The sequence below is a fragment of the Oryza sativa genome, chromosome 1, assembly GCF_034140825.1.
Source record: "Oryza sativa Japonica Group chromosome 1, ASM3414082v1".
In the NCBI taxonomy this organism is placed as follows: Eukaryota; Viridiplantae; Streptophyta; class Magnoliopsida; order Poales; family Poaceae; genus Oryza; species Oryza sativa.
The window spans coordinates 9777613-9793915 of NC_089035.1; the positions used below are offsets into that span (position 1 = coordinate 9777613).

The window sequence follows — 16303 nt, forward strand, 5'->3', positions numbered from 1 at the left end:
CCGTTTAAATAGTTAAGAGTTCAACATATCTCAATGTCATGTTGAACTTAGTTATTTTGCACCGTTTAACTATTTGCCACTTTTAGATTTAGTATTTAACTATTTGCCACCACTATATCAATGACACGTGGGTCTACATGTGTCTATGACATGTGGGTCCAGTGGCAAATAGTTGTCTAAAAGTGGCAAATAGTTAAATATCTCCTCGACATGTGCGAGATCAGATTTGACTTATTTTTTGAGGGAGTGAAAGTGCACTTATTCCATTTTCTAAACTGACTGCCTAACTGGGCCGGGCTTAGAGGGCCCGAGGAAACGCGCGGCGGGAAGAAAGGCCACGCCACGCCACGCAACCGTCGTCGCGCTCCATCGCCTCCTCCTTCCCCTTCTCCCTCGCCGAGAAATTTCGTGATCCACCGGCCGGCGAGATCCTCTCCAAGCTGCCGCGGTCGTCGCCGCCGGTGGCGATGGGCGGCGACCACTACCAGACGCTGGGGCTGCGGCAGGACGCCACCAAGGCCGAGGTGAAGGCCGCCTTCCGCCGCCGCGCGCTCCGCGACCACCCGGACCGCCACGCCCACTCCCCCGACGCGGCCGCGCGCGCCGACGCCGCGCGCCGCTTCCGCCTCGCCTCCGACGCCTACAGGGTCCTCTCCGACGACCGACTCCGCGCCGAGTACGACCTCCGCATCCGCTCGTCCTCCTTCTACAGCCGCGCCTCCTCCTCCGCCTCCGCCTCCGCCTCGGCCTCGGCCTCCTCCTCGTCGGCCTCGTATGACTACGGCTACGGCTACGGCCACAGACGCGGAGGTGGTACCTGGCGCCGGCCGCCTCCGGGCGGAGGGGGCGCCGCCTCGGCCGGATTCGATTGGGACTTGCTGCTGAAGTCGGTCACGCGGCGAGGGTTCCTCATCAATCTGGGTTTCGCCAGGTGAAGCTGCTCATATGCGCTGATGCTTTTCTTGCTTTGGCTGATTTGATATGCCGCCATTGCGTGATTGTTGTGCTGATCCGTTACATTGCTGGCTTTTCTCGAGGGAATCATTGTGGAAAAAGCAATTGCCAAGTTCATAAATAATAGGACAGCATAGGATGTTCATGTATGTCTGACCGAGATCAAAATAGAACCAAACCTGCAAATGTTGCCGAGTACAGATAAAATGAATACCGTTGAAATTGCATGCCCATTTATGACCTACGAAAGAAGAGGATTTAGTCTTTATGACCATTTCTGTTGTGTCAAACATGAATTCACTTGGTGTGGATTCAACGGTTCCATAAAAAAGTATTATCGTTGCTGTTCCATAAGAAAAAGGATCAAATCTTTATGACCATTGATGTTCCAATGGTTCTTCGTAAAAAGGAAGCTCATCAATTCAGTTTGTATTTTAACGACTGCTGAGACAGTTAAACCAGCAAGATAGCAACTACCAAAATAAATTAGAGTAGCTATTGTTGGTACCAGCCAGATCTGGTACTATACATAGATTTTGAGCAAGGTGACGGGAAGAACAAAATGCCATGTATTGGGTCAAAATCTGTCAAATAACGCACCCTGATGTTGGAGACTCATGTCATTCCACACACTACTTTTTTGCAGCAGTTCTGTGTATTCTACTGCTGGAAGTATTTTAGTATTTGAAATGTAACAGCATTTTAGAGTTTGAGATGTTAGCTCATGTTGACAACTCTGTACTGCAGTGTACTGCTGACTGGAGCAGCTTTTCTTGATGGAAGTATTTTAGAAATCTGGAAGATGAATAATTCTGGGGTAAGTATACACCTTGTTAGCTTATCATTTTATTTGGAGCACCCTGCATAACGTTTCTTCAATACTTCTTTTTTTCCTTGCATCTATGTGAATTATTTCGCAGCTCATTCAATTGACCCTCTACACTTTTGAACTTAGTGATGTATTGATCAAACACCCACTGGCTATTGAATTGAGTGGCTACTTTGCACATTGTTGTCCATAAGGATGTGATAGGCTGATAGCAGATTTTTAGGCATGCAATTAGTTTGTTCATTTCATCGGTAATTATGAAATTTGAGCTGAATAAAAGCAAGTAAGGAGGGAGTTAATTGGAAACTTTCACTAGTGTACTCTGAAAGGTCTAGAAAAAAATGGAGATAAATGTGTTTACCAAGTAAAAGCGGCATCACTTCGATGACTTGTTCATATATAAAATTTCAAACAGCAGAAACAGCTTTGCTTTTTCCCCTATTGGTTGTTTACTATTGAACCTTGCAACTTGCAAGGAGCCAAGGACTGAATGATTAGGACACTTAATTAAAATCTATGGCATTTAGATTTGATTTCTAAAACCTTTCATTGTAATTGTGTACCATCGAACACTATGGAAGAGTTTAGGGTGTCAGCATGTGATTTTCATTTGTTTTATAGAAAGAGCAAAAGTTTTCTTTCAGGAAATTAAACCATCCATGTATTTAACTTAACAATGCTGGAGAGAAGATAGTATATGTTTCTTTATTGTCATTGTTTTTGTTTTGTATGTTGAAAAGTATCTAATCTGCATATATAATGTTTGATTTCACATGGATTACAAACTGTATTGTTTTTCTCATATAGCGCCTACTATGAGAGTCAGAGAGTGTGTGTACTTTCTTGTATTGTGTGTTAGTAGAAAGTAAAGGGTGACCCTTGTATAGTAGATTCAGGTTATTCTCACATCCTATGCTCTAGTATATATGCCATTTTTCATACGAAACCATGGCATTGCATTTTTAATATGTCCATGCCTTACTTTTTTAAATTACTACAATGTGCATTTAGTCTAGTTGCACCAATGACTGGAATTCTAGAAGAGTAAAGTGCACAGACAGTTCTTAAACTTGTAATGGTGTGTCATCTAGGTCCTTAAACTATCAAAATGCATATCCAAGTCCCAGAACTTATCATAGTGTGTCATCTAAGTCCCAAATCGCCACAACCCCTTTTGGGATCCTACGTGGCGCTAATGTGGCATGCCACACGGACATGACGAGACAAATGGAACCCATTTAAAATTTTTTTCCTTTTCCTTTTTCCTTCTTTTCTTCTCTTTTTCTTCTCCTTTTTTTTCCTTTCTTCTCCTTTCTCTGTAACCCGAGCAGAAGAAAGGAAAGGAAAAAAGAAGAATTAGAAGAAAACAAAAAGGAAAAAGAAAAAGAAAAGAAGAAAAAAAAGAGAGAGAATGATACGCCACGTCCATGTGGCGTGTCACATCAGCGCCACGTAGGATCCTAGAGGGGCTATGTCGATTTGGGACCTAAATGATACACTTTAACAAGTTCTAGGACCTGAATCTGCATTTTGAGACTTTGGGGACCTAGATGACACAACCCTACAAGTTTAAGGACCGCCTATGCACTTTACTCATTCTAGAATGTCTGAAATGTTCGGTGCAAACATGGGATGCTATATCCTGTCATAGATAACCTGTTTCTATTAAGCATCCCAGGGATGTTTGAGTACCGTTAGCATCCTAGGGATGTTTGAGTACTGTTGGGTTGGGGTGAGCTGTCTGCTTGATATGTTGTTGAACACTTGATTGATTAGAAGCATGGCAGGAGGAGATTACACACGACGTGTGAGAAATCAGTCCAAGCCATTTGAACCATATTCTTCCTGCCAAATGTTTGCTTAATTGTTTTTTACTGATGTAATGTAATGAGCTGTTTGATAAATAATGTGCAGAAATCATTTGAGGATGCGATGGAATCAATTGAGAAGGTCAAAATACAGAAGGGAAATAGGTAGAAGTTATATCGACTTTCCGTATATATATACATATATGTAGAAAACCAATGTGCATATACTGTTGTTCAGGTGGTGATATGTTGTAATGCGTGTGTTCTGAATAATTTATTTCTCGCGAAGTCATGATTGATCCTTGTAATCTCATTGATCAGTATTCTCTGCTAGAGAAAAATGAGTATCTCATGTTGGAGTACTCATTTAAGTTGTAGCCCCGTATATGCTTATGTTCTTCAAATGCAAAAGAGTGCCGGTTACAGGACTTGGCGACTTGCAGTGTGTACGTCAAAGAGGCTCAAACCATGGGTGACTGAAATATGTTGCGGACTTCATAAGTTTTCAAGTCTTTTACTTTTATCTTGTCTTAGTGCCTGTTTAGTTCCCAAACAAAATTTTTCACGTTGTCACATCGAATGTTTGGACATATGCATGGAGTATTAAATGTAGACAAAAAAAAATCAATTACACAGTTCGCTAGGAAATTGCCAAACAAATCTTTTAAGTCTAATTGCGCCATGATTTGATAGTGTGGTGCTACATTAAATATTTGCTAATGATGGATTAATTTGGCTTGATAAATTCGTCTGGTGGAATCTGTAATTTGTTTTGTTATTAGACTACGTTTAATATTTCAAATGTGTGTTCGTATACATGTATTTAGATTATAGCCAAAATAAACCTTATCAAATTTTGGTAATTCCAAAATTTTGGTAAATTGACAATATTGCTAAAATTTTGACAGAATTTCTTATATACTTACCAAAGTTTAGCAAAAAACTAAATATATACACATTTTTGTTAATTTTACCAAAAAATGATATGGTTTGAAATGGCATAACAACCCCTTAACTATGGGTGTGTTTAGTTCACGCTAAAATTGAAAGTTTGGTTGAAATTGGAACGATGTGATGGAAAAGTTGAAAATTTATGTGTAGGAAAGTTTTGATGTAATGGAAAAGTTGGAAATTTGAAGAAAAAGTTTGGAACTAAACTCGGCCTATCACTATCACAAACAACCTTTAATAGCAGTATCTCAAAATGATTATTTGCTAATATTCTCTCCATATATAACCTAGCATCGAATGAGGCACATTATAATACATTAGTACTACGAATCTATCCAACATTAGTACTATGGTGTGTCTAGATTTGTAATACTATCATATGTCTATTCAGTCCATTATGTATCACATTCAACCATAATTTCTTATATTTGGGATAGTAGCACACTATTCATTGTCACGGATTGATTATATGGTAAATTAAATACTTTAAGAAATACATTTAGTTGGAATAAAATGAAGTGGATAAAAGTTCGTTAAAGAATAGTAAGCGTGGATCAAATAATTCTGAACAATAAGTAAGGTGAAAAAGATGGAGCAAATATTCCCACGAGATCATGGCTGATCAAGGTCGTCGGGTCGCAGGTCCAGTGGTGGGGTCAAAGCTGTCCGTACCACGGTACAATAAAGACAAGCACGGCCAAAGCCGGGTTTCACATTACCCTTTGCAGGCTTTTCACATTAACCCTTTCCAGCTAATTTGATTTCATCACGTAGGAGGATAACACTGTCCACGTCACCCCCTGCCTGCGCTTTTATTTGTGGCCACGCACGAGTCGAGCCACTAGCGACGTGAACGAAAGCCATACCACATTAAAGGCGTTCACACTACATCATTACGTGGTGCCATCATCACCACGGTGGGGTTATTACGGCAGCTCAAATTAGCGGATGAATCAAGACACAGTGGTTTAGAACTAATTAAGCATATCATTAAACTCGTTAACTAAATGAAGGCAATGATGAGCAACAAACAGAAAGGAGTAATAATTACACCATGAGAAAAAGAGAGCGAGAGAGAGAGGCTGATTTGGTTTCTAGTGCTACGCTACTTGGCTACGACATCATCATCAGCTTGGCTAAGGGGAGGACAACCCGCAGCCGTCCGATCCTCGCATCGGACGGACCAAAAAAAACCCTGAAATTTTATGGGAGAAAAAAAAAGAGAGGAGAAATCGAGGTCAGAATCAGATCATCCCCCAGCTCTCCAATGTCGGGAAGGCCGACGCGCCGATCAACTCCTCCAGCTCTTGCAGCAGCAGCGACGACGCCGCCGCCTCGTCCGCCGCCGCCGGCGGCTGCGGCGGCGTGGAGGCCATTGTGGTGGTGGGCGTCTTGTCGTTCTTCCGCCCCGGCTGTGGCTGCGGCGGCGGCGGCGGAGGTGAAGCGCGGTCGAGCAGGAACGCGGACGTGTCCAGAGTCGGGAGCACGCACGCGAGCGCTGCGGCGGCGTGCGGGGCCGCCGGGGCCGACGACGCGGAGGCGGAGGGGTAGGCGGTGTGGGCGCCGGGGACGGGGAAGCCGGTGATCTCCTGCACCATGCGGCGGAAGTCGGCAGGGTCGGCGGTGATGTAGGTGGTGTGCGCGCGCCGCGACGGGCGCGGCTTCCGCTTCGACACGCGCCCGCTCGGCCGCGTCGCCGCCGCCGCCGCCCGCGCTCCGCCGCCCGCGAGGATCTCTGCCGACGCGGCGGAGGAGGAGGTGGTGGTGGTGGAGGTCGACGGCGTCGGCGAGGCGGCGGAGCCACAGTACGAGGACGCGGAGGACGGCGCCATGGAGGCCCAGAGCGCGGCGGTGATCGCGTCGTCGGCGGCGGGGGAGAGCCAGGTGTGGTGCGGCGGCGGCGGAGGCGGCGCGGGGAGGTGGGCCCAGGTGGCGTCGAGGCTGACGCAGCGGTTCGCCATGGTGATGGTGTGGTTGCTTGGTGGATGGATTGGGCGGGTGGGTGGGTGTGGTTGGGAAAGGGGGAGGGAGGGCGGTGGGATTTATAGTCGAGGGGAAGGCATTCGAGGCAAAAATGGGTGGGTGTACCCAGCGGAATGTACCCAGAGTTGTCGCTAGATTATAGTTTTTTAAGATAATGGAAGCTTTATTTAGACTCAATTAATTACATTAAGATGATACCTGAGTCAGCCCCCGCCGCCAGATTATGGTAACACGTTCAAAACTAGATACTTGAATTTTCATTATATTTCGATAAGATTTCAGTGGATTTTTAAGACTAAGCCTTTTACCTCAAACCCAATGTGTCCCATTTGTGTGGTGTCTTCGCTACTAGTAAGTAATTTTAGAGTAGTATATTTTAGTTTCAAAAAAGTCGGGGGAAATTTTCTGATAGAAAATATTAGTAGAGGGAATTTAAGGCAAAAAAATGTGCCTGCATTTTAAAAAACTTGTACTTTTCAAAGGCCTAATTTGAGAAACTAATACTTTTCCAAGACCAATTTTGAGAAACTCAATACCACTCCGTACTAGTACTTCTAGTGGTACTAGAACCGTGGGCGCGGCACAGGTAGAGAAAAGCGTGGCCGGCGCGGGGGGGGCGGGGGGGGGGGGGGGGGGGGGGGGTGTGCGTGTGCGCGTGGCGCGGGTTGTCATGCGCGGCGTGTGGAGTGTGAAGGAGAGCTGGAGAGAAACCGCGTGGAGTGCCGCGCGGTGCCACGCACGCATATGCCTCTGGGCGGCTGCTGGCTGCTGGCTGCTGGTGAAGCCGGCCGTTACTACCGTGGGACCCAGCTATCCTCCCTCTTGGCTGCCACATCGCCGCATCCGCATGTGCCCTGTGCTCCTCCTCCTCCTCTCCTTGCACAGGAAGCCACGCCGTTTTATTTATTTTTACCTGAGCACACAACACAAGGTGGGAGTACAACTGTGGCATGTGTCGGTCAACTGGGCAGTCAACTCTTCTTGCGGCCCAAGCCATGCCACGCTGGTTACATTGTTAATCATGTACTACTAGTAGTAATATTCAACAAATAATATATGTTCCATTAGAACTATATAACCGCAAAAAAAAACTCCTCTAAATTTGGTTTAAGTTAATAGAGAAATATTAGTAACATCTATAATAGGAGATTAGTTTTATTAAATGTGACATTGGTTATAGTTTGATAAACATGTTTGTTTTGTGTTAGGGATATTATTATATTTTATTTATAAATTTGATCAAACTTTAAAAGATTGACTTTGAAAAAAAAAGTTAAATTGGATTATAATATAAAACAAAGGGAATAGTAGCCAATATTATATTATATAAGTCCACAACTACTACATGTTTTATTTTAGGACAACTACGTTGTGTTCGTTACGGTAGGTTGGGAACAAATCTCCTCCGCACGGAAAACAGAGCGATACATTAGCACGTGATTAATTAAATATTTACTATTTTTTAAAAAAAGATCAATATGATTTTTTTAAACAACTTTCGTATAGAAATTTTTTGTAAAAAAATACACCGTTTAGCAGTTTGAAACATACGAAAAACAAGAAGGGGGAGTTGGGAACACAGAGTTCCGAACACAGCTTAAGTACATGTTCCTTTTTAATTCTCTCCCTCCGTACTTGTTAGTCAAGGAACATAGTACTAAAGCTCTTTCAATAACACCATAATTTGCATTTTCTCCAAAATAGACCATTATGTTATGCCACAATCCTTTCATTCCATAGAAAAACAACGTAGGGAGTGTGATGTTTCTTATTTCCCTTCTCTTGTTTCCAATTTTTTTGCTCACATGATGCAGAGGGCAGAAGAGAAGAGAAAGGTGGGGAAAAAGAAAAAAAAAGAAAATAGTCAATGCCCGTGTGTCATGTCACGTAGGATTCTGGTGGTGTCACGGCGATTATCAGAGTCATTACCGTAGGATCCTAGTCAGGTATATTATCCTTGGAATGTTAAAAGTTTATTTTAGAAAGAACAATATGTTAGCTAGCAGACCTCATTCTTTTTATCCTATAAAAAAATACATATAAAAGCAACCATGAGAAGAAGGAAAAAAAAAGCAACGTGCACCGCCAGATCATCAAAAGGACTGTACTCTCTCTATGTCCCATAATATAAGAGATTTTGAGTTTTTATTTGTATTGTTTGAACATACATCTTATTGAAAAAATTTGTGTAAATATAAAAAACGAGAAGTTGTGCTTAAATACTTTGAATAATAAAATAAATAAAAAATAATAATTCTAACTTTTTTAATTAAACGAGTGGTCAACCCGTACAAGAAAAACTCAAAATGGGAGTAGTAACGATGGGGGACGCGTCAGGCAGGCAAGTGTGAACACAAATTGATTGTGCAATGGGCGTCGACCCAGACCGAAACGGTTTGATCACCTGGTTGTTGTTGCTTCAAGGGGAAGGGAAGAAAGTCGCGGGCTCGCGGCGGCGGTGGTGGTCGTGGGGTGGGTCAAGCAGCTGTCGCCTGTCAGTCTGTCAGTCAGAGAGGCAGGCGACAAACCGAGAAGCCGCGTTGTCAGAGGCTCGACCCGCTGCGGGCCCCACCGGCCCACCGAGAAATCCCGTGATCGATTGATTGCGATTTTGCGATTGCGACAGTTTGGCTGCGCCTTCGTGCGGATGGCAAGGGGGGCTGGAGGCTGCCAGGTGGGACCCACGCGCCCCAGCCGCGGATTAGCCTGCTGCTGGCCTCCACCTCGCCGCCCGGACACCTCTTCGCCTCCTCGCAACCGTCGGATCTTACGGATGGACGGACTAGATCGACCCGGCCACCGCTCTACCTCGACGGATAGCAATTGACTAGTAGCAGCGGATGACGCTGACGCGGCTGCGGCTGAGCTTCATACTTTTGTTTCTTCAGTTGTAGTACTATAGCAGAAAAGAAAGGGCCAAAGGGGTGCGTGGCGAACTAGACAAACGTGTTTGCGCTTCTATCTGATTCTATCATAATACAGTCTAGTTAGCTTTAGCTGTGTTTAGTTTCTTTCAAAGTTGGAAGTTTGGGTTAAAATTGGTACGATGAGACTGAAAAGTTACGTGTGTATGACAGGTTGATGTGATGAAAAAAGTTGAAAGTTTGGATCTAAACACAGCCTTTCTCCCCCTATTTGAACTTGGATTAAGAATACATCTCCTAATCAATTTCCTCCTAAATCTCAAATTTCAATCGGAACCTCTCAAAAGTTCTTCTATTTGTGGTATAAAATTTTCAACCCAATCGATAAAATCTACAATTCATAACATTTTCAACTCGACGTCGAAAACTTTCAATTCATACTTTAGAAATTTTCAACTATATACTGAAACTTTATATCCGAATTTTTGAAAAGTTTCAAATCATAACCTCAAAAGTTTTAACTTACATAACAAACTTCCAAATTTAGAAAACTCAAATTTTCAACCGAGGGGAGCTCACTTATATCCCATTCCCGTAGCTTTCCCCACAACACTGATATCTCGCTGGGAGGAGAAAGGAGAATCGAGTCTCCCCAAAGAAGAAGAGACATAAGGTCTATGAGAGCGGCGGCTCACATGTTGCGTCGTGTGGAAGTTGGTAGCGAGGTGCCGAGGTCCGTTCGACGCCATCAATGTCTCGCCAAGGATGAGCAGGAAGGGGAACTTAGAATCGCTCAAGAGGAAGAAAAGGGGGGCAGGGTGTGCAAGGTGCTGGGGGAGGAGGAAGAAATGAACCTCGCTTGGTAGTGTCGAGGGGAGCTAGGAGCGGCATCTCATCTATGGTGGAACGAAACATCAAGGTTGGGGGGCGAAACCAAGGGAATCAGATGGAGGGGTAACCGATCGAGTGAACGGATAAGTGGATAAAGTGTTCGCCAGTTCGGTTGCTAGCACATTTGCGCCAAAGTAGGAATTCTAGAAAATAAATTCATTTTACTCCTAACTATTTCGCTGAGCTTTTAACCCGTAAATATTTTTTTGGTTCATTTCACACCCTCAACTATAAAAAGCACTCCATCTTACTTCATATAAAAACGATCAATCTTACTCCCTAACAATATTTTGTCTGTGTCTATATATATGTCATATTATGCTCCGAAATTTGATGGGTTAGTAGATGCATTATAACATATACCTCTTAACATTTTTGAGAATTTCTATTATTGTCGTTTGCATATGTTGAAAGTACATAGGCTGATCTAAATATCAAGGTTTTAAATTTAAAGTAAATAGCAATAGAAATATTTGGGAACTTTGATAGGGTGTCATTTATGTCTTAAAAATTTTAGCTTAAAATAGGACTGATACAAAGAGAAACAAAAGGTGATAAATAATATTCAGTACTAAAGTGAACTATTTTTAGTAGTTTAGGGTAAAATTAGGAAAAAAAATATTGTAGCGGTTAATTCAAATGAAATAGTTTAGGGGATAATTAAATGGACTTTTTTTGTACGTATATATACATGTTTGTACATAATTGAGTACAAATTGGACCATTATTAATACCATCTCTGTCCTCAAATAAATTCATCTTTAGCCATTGGAACACAAATTAATGTGGAGTAAAAAGACCAAAGTATCCTCGATTAATAGAAAATTATAGTATTGATGGGTAGCTAAGGGGTATTGAACGAGTAAAATTGATTTGCGGACTGCACACACGTATAGATAAAGGAATGTACTTATTTTAGGATAAATAGTAGAGGTTAAAGATAAACTAGTTTGGGGACAGAGGGATTTATATACCTTAGCTTTGCTTTTCTCTCTACACATCAGGTGAGTAGACAACATATCCTATATGCACAAGTTCACAGTACACACTCCGTATACACCAACTAACAAATTTCACTAAAAATTCAAAACAAACAACTATGCGTTACTTCTAATAGTATTATACCTACATGCATATCATCTTAAAATTCATTATATTTTATATTTTAAAAATACAAAATCCTTACACATATATACTCTTAAAACTGTAGGTTTTTTGTTGTTTTATAGCTAAAATATAATAAATTTGAAGTTGATACTTTATATATGCACAACTATTATATTTACTTTTTTTTAAAAAAAAATTAGTGACATTTGTTAGCTGGTGTGAATGGAGTGTGTACCATAAGCTTGTATATACGTAGGATTCCAAGATATGTCCCGGTCATTTATATGTAACACAAAATAAATAATTGATGCCTATTTGGCACATGCATGCTTAACACGTGACAACGACCATAGTACCTAACAGTAATATAACAAATGACCACAAACCATATTCACCTTAAAATAAACGTTATCAAACTATAAATATCCATGTGTTCTAGGCATGCAAACCCATCGTCAATTAATATTGCTTTGGTACGAGATAGATACCACCAACGCTCGTGCTACTTATAAATGATCTAAATATAGTTTTCAAGTCATTAATATATGCGTAATTCAAGTATATAATACACTAAATATATAAAAGGACAAATATTAAAGAGTAAAGTATGTTCAACCTCGAGAAAACGTACTAGCTTCAACATCGTTCACGTCATGCATCAAGATCGATTTACTCAAAAAATCGGGACATATGTACAAAGTGATCATTTTTCACAACAGAACACAGCTTAGCGTTCTCTCAGAGTCATCGTCCTCGAGGCCATGCGTACGTGTGGAGCACCATAGCCTCCTCGTCGTCTTCCTCATCCGCGCGGCCGTGGCGCACAAGCACCTCATCTCCAACAAAACTTGGATAAAATTTTGAATACTTGTGGCACAATTTTTAAACTGCTAAATGGTACATTTCGTGCGAAAACTTTCTATATGAAAATTGCTCTAAAATATCAAATTAATCTATTTTTCAAGTTTGTAATAATTAAAACTCAATCAATCATACGTTAATATCACATCGTTTTGCGTAAAACACTTAATATTTATCTTTATCTTCATCTTCAGGAGAAAAACACCACCATAGTCGTTGAGTCCCCATCGACCTCGTTGTCGCTGTTCTCGAGCACACGCCCCATCCTTGCTGAGCACGAGCGTGAGAAGCGGGTAGCTAGATCGGCGTACCCACCGGGTTATCCATTTATTTATACCACAAGTAAATTCGCGGATCTGTTCGCTTGCATTTCTATCTAAGCTTGACAATTAATGAAGAGAAAAAAAAGAAAAAGAAGGGAACATAAGGAAGGAAGGAGGAAAGAAAAGAATACGATGACGATGGAATAGTTTTAATTTTATAAAATTTCAGAAGCATTAGACCTATATCGTAAATAGTAATGATGAACTTTTGAAATAGAAAATGTGAGGGTATGTACAATGTATTTATTAGCGATCTCTCTTTATTGTCATGCAAGCATATTCGGTGACGTGGAAGAGAGAGGAAGAAGGAAAGAGAAAGATGGTTGCTACGCATGACAACGGCGTAGAGTCAACTCTTAGCATTTATTAATGGAAAATTTGTTGCATGAGAGTGGAGAAAAGGAAAGAAGTATAATTAAAAAAATATTTAGTGCATTAATGGTTTAGAAATCTCATTGTCTCTACTATTGTAGGAGGATAGTCTCTAGTGACATAATTAGTATAGAGAGCTCATATTAGACTCACATTTGTACATGCTCTAATAAAAGAAAAATGGCTAGTAAGAAAATATTTTGGTACATTAATGGTTAGAGACTGTACTGTCTTAACTATTGTAACGTGATAGTCTCTAATTAACGTAGTACCTTTGTACTTGCCCTAATGATATAGATTAAATTTATCCTAGTAATTAACCGTATGTGGGACCATGCAGGCATGTGGATGTGTCATCGATCGACCGACGGTCGGCGACACGCTAACGTTGACCGATCGGATATTCGGATTACGAGTAGCCCTATGAAGTCTGAACTTATTATTATATAAACTTCGTTAATTTAATAACTTATTAGTTGCTTAAATGTATTAATAAATTAATCGACGATATATAGGGCCGTACACATATGCATGCAGCACGCGGAGTATGTACAGTGTTCCGTGTGTACCTGACCTACAGTAACAGTGAAGAATATAATAAAAATTCTGGGAGTACTCGTGGCAAGCTGCTACGATATTATATTTTGAAAACATGTAGGAGTAGGGTGTGTTTAGTTCACGTTAAAATTGGAAGTTTGGTTGAAATTGGAATGATGTGACGGAAAAGTTAAAAGTTTGTGTGTGTAGGAAAGTTTTGATGTGATAAAAAAATTGAAAGTTTGAAGAAAATGTTTGGAACTAAACTCGGCCTAGTATAACTAGAACAGCAAAAATTAGGGGGTGTTCATCAGGGGTGTAAAGTTTTAGCGTGTCACATCGGATATTATATAGGGTATCGTATGAGGTGCCCGGGCACTAATATAAAAAACTAATTAAAGAGTCCGTTCTGTCATTATATAGGGTGTAGCACCACATTGTTAAATCATAGAGAAATTAGGTATAAAAGATTAGTATCACAAATTAGTTGCGATCTGTGCAATTAGTTTTTTTAGCCTATATTTAATACTTCATGCATGTATTCAAACGTTCGATGTGAAAGGATGTAAAATTTTTGGTGGGATCTAAACATGCCCTATGGCCGAGTTTAGTTCCAAACTTTTTCTTCAAATTTCTAATTTTTCATCACATCAAAACTTTCCTACACACAAACTTCCAACTTTTCCGTCACATCGTTCCAATTTCAACCAAACTTTTAATTTTAGCGTGAACTAAATACATCCTATGTTAATATGTTGATTTTTTTAGGACGGAGGGAATACACCAATCAAAGTCACCTTTTAACAGTCTGCGAGTAGGAAGTCAAATAGAGGAGCAGCATAGTACCGAACAGTCAACATGTCGTTGGTTGTGTCGATCTGCATGCATGTGCATGGCAATGGCCGGCCGTTGATCGACAGAACGTGATGGGGACGGCTTCGTTGGGTGGCTGATCGGTCCAGGCCGTACGTAGTACTCTCTCTATTTTTTAATAAATGACACAGTTAATTTTTTCTTATATATTTAACCATTCGTCTTATTTAAAAATTTTATACAAATGTATAAGATATAAATCACACTTAAAGTACTATGAGTGATAAAACAACTCATAACAAAATAAGTTATAATTACATAAATTTTTTAAATAAGACGAATGATTAAACACGTGAGAAAAAGTTAACGGCGTCATCTGTTACTCCAGAAAACAGGATGTAGTAACTACTCCGTACGTACCCTTACCGAGGCGACTGATTGATTGACTGTCCACGGCCGACGTCATGCTTGCGTCAGCGTCACGTCACGGGCAACCCCAACGGAACGGAACGGCGGCACTCCCAATTGATGCCGACCGAACACACCGATCCACGTACGGTACGTACGGACGCTATATATGGCCTTTTGGTGTGTGTGGTACGTAACACCTGATCAACTCCAATGTTCGTTCATCAACATCATCTATGGTCGGATTCACCATTTATAAAAGGAGGGAGGAAATGGAGAAGAGGGAGAGGAGGAAGAGTAGGGGAATGTGAGTTTTCTCTCCAATCTTATCCTAGATTCATCCCTGGATACAACATCTCATGTATAAATAATTTATCAGTGAGCATGGAAAGTCTGAACCAAGCTGGATTATTACTTTCGCTATCCCAAAAATATAATATAAGATTGAACATTTTCTCATATCTCATAATACAATGCGTTCACATATGCATATATTAATTAGTGTATCTTCCTCCTCTAAATTTGGTTTATTTAAAATCCTCTACCATCAAGCCCTCTAATCACATTGCGTGCATATATCGAGGTGATACAATCTAGTTAATTAAATTATTTCTTCATTTTTGAGTTTGTGGTGGTTATGCCTTATATTTTAGGATGGAGGATGCCATTGTTCTAGACCGGCAATAAGAAAAGGGTGTAGTGTACAAGGTCTAAAAGTGAATGAGTAAAGAGGTCAATGGTTTAGACAGGTTCATGCCCTCTACTTCTATTTGGGGATTGAATTCGTCGGGTGTTGTATTGATCTAATGATCAATTTGTGGTTATGTCCTTGTAGGGCTTCATGCCCATCTAATATTAGTTGGGAGGCAGAGTTACAAAGAGAAAAACTTAGCCAGACACGCACTACTACAATAACGATTTTTCCGTGCAGTGGAAACTCATTTTCGCGTGCGGTGGTTTCACCCGTCTGGAACCCAACGTCTGCGAAAATCACAATTTTTTCGTGCAGGTGAGGCACCCGCACGGGAAAATAAAAAATTGAAACAAAAAAAAAGAAAAAAAACCAAAACCCTAACCGTAATCCAGCCGCCGCCGTCGCCCCCGCGGTCGCTGGCAACGGATCCAGACGCTGGGAGACCGCTGCCACCACTGCCGTCGTCGTCGCCTGCTCCTGACGCCGGATCCGCCGCCCGCTCCCGTCACCGGCTGAAGACGCCCCTCCCCTCCACCGGATCTGCAAGGCAAGGGAAGGGAGGGGAGGGAGGGGCCGCGCACTGTCGTTGTCGCACGATCCGGGGGGGGGGGGGTGAACATGCATAGATGTAACCTAGAGGAGGGGTTGAATAGGCTTGCCAGAAAACTCAAAAACAAATCGCAGCGGTAAAATTCTACAGGCCCAGAACCTCCAGGTGTAGAACACCAGAACTTCCTATCTGCTCAAAAAGTTCGGAACTTCCGGTGTTCTTATACCGGAACTTCCGGGCAACAGACAAATTCAGGAATCACTAACAGGAACTTAGCCAAAATTCACGAGATGAATCACAGGTAAACAGAGAGGTAGCAATATCACAGACACATGCACAGATTCATCACAGAAGGGAC

The 16303-nt window shown here is 41.6% G+C and overlaps 2 protein-coding genes across 2 annotated transcripts; one reads left to right on the plus strand and one right to left on the minus strand.

Moving 5' to 3' along the window:
- Window positions 1-361: 361 nt before the first annotated feature.
- Window positions 362-4027, plus strand: LOC4324270 (chaperone protein dnaJ 72). The gene is made up of 3 exons (XM_015775459.3): window positions 362-931; window positions 1702-1771; window positions 3698-4027. The coding sequence occupies exons 1-3, from the start codon at window positions 468-470 to the stop codon at window positions 3758-3760; spliced, it is 597 nt and encodes a 198-aa protein (XP_015630945.1). The 5' UTR covers window positions 362-467; the 3' UTR covers window positions 3761-4027.
- A 1759-nt stretch (window positions 4028-5786) lies between these two features.
- On the minus strand, window positions 5787-6503 carry LOC112938650 (calmodulin-binding protein 25). The gene has a single exon (XM_026024706.2). It carries the CDS (start codon window positions 6501-6503, stop codon window positions 5787-5789), a length of 717 nt encoding a protein of 238 aa, XP_025880491.2.
- Between the last annotated feature and the right edge of the window lie 9800 nt (window positions 6504-16303).

What these genes read in the sequence shown, in the direction of transcription:
- LOC4324270 (XM_015775459.3), top strand. Translation starts at nt 468, where the DNA reads ATGGGCGGCGACCACTACCAGACGCTGGGGCTGCGGCAGGACGCCACC. An exon ending in ATCAATCTGGGTTTCGCCAG is followed by an intron (nt 932 to 1,701) that starts GTGAAGCTGCTC and finishes TCTGTACTGCAG; the next exon opens with TGTACTGCTGACTGGAGCAG. An exon ending in GGAAGATGAATAATTCTGGG is followed by an intron (nt 1,772 to 3,697) that starts GTAAGTATACAC and finishes AATAATGTGCAG; the next exon opens with AAATCATTTGAGGATGCGAT.
- LOC112938650 (XM_026024706.2), bottom strand. Translation starts at nt 6,503, where the DNA reads ATGGCGAACCGCTGCGTCAGCCTCGACGCCACCTGGGCCCACCTCCCC.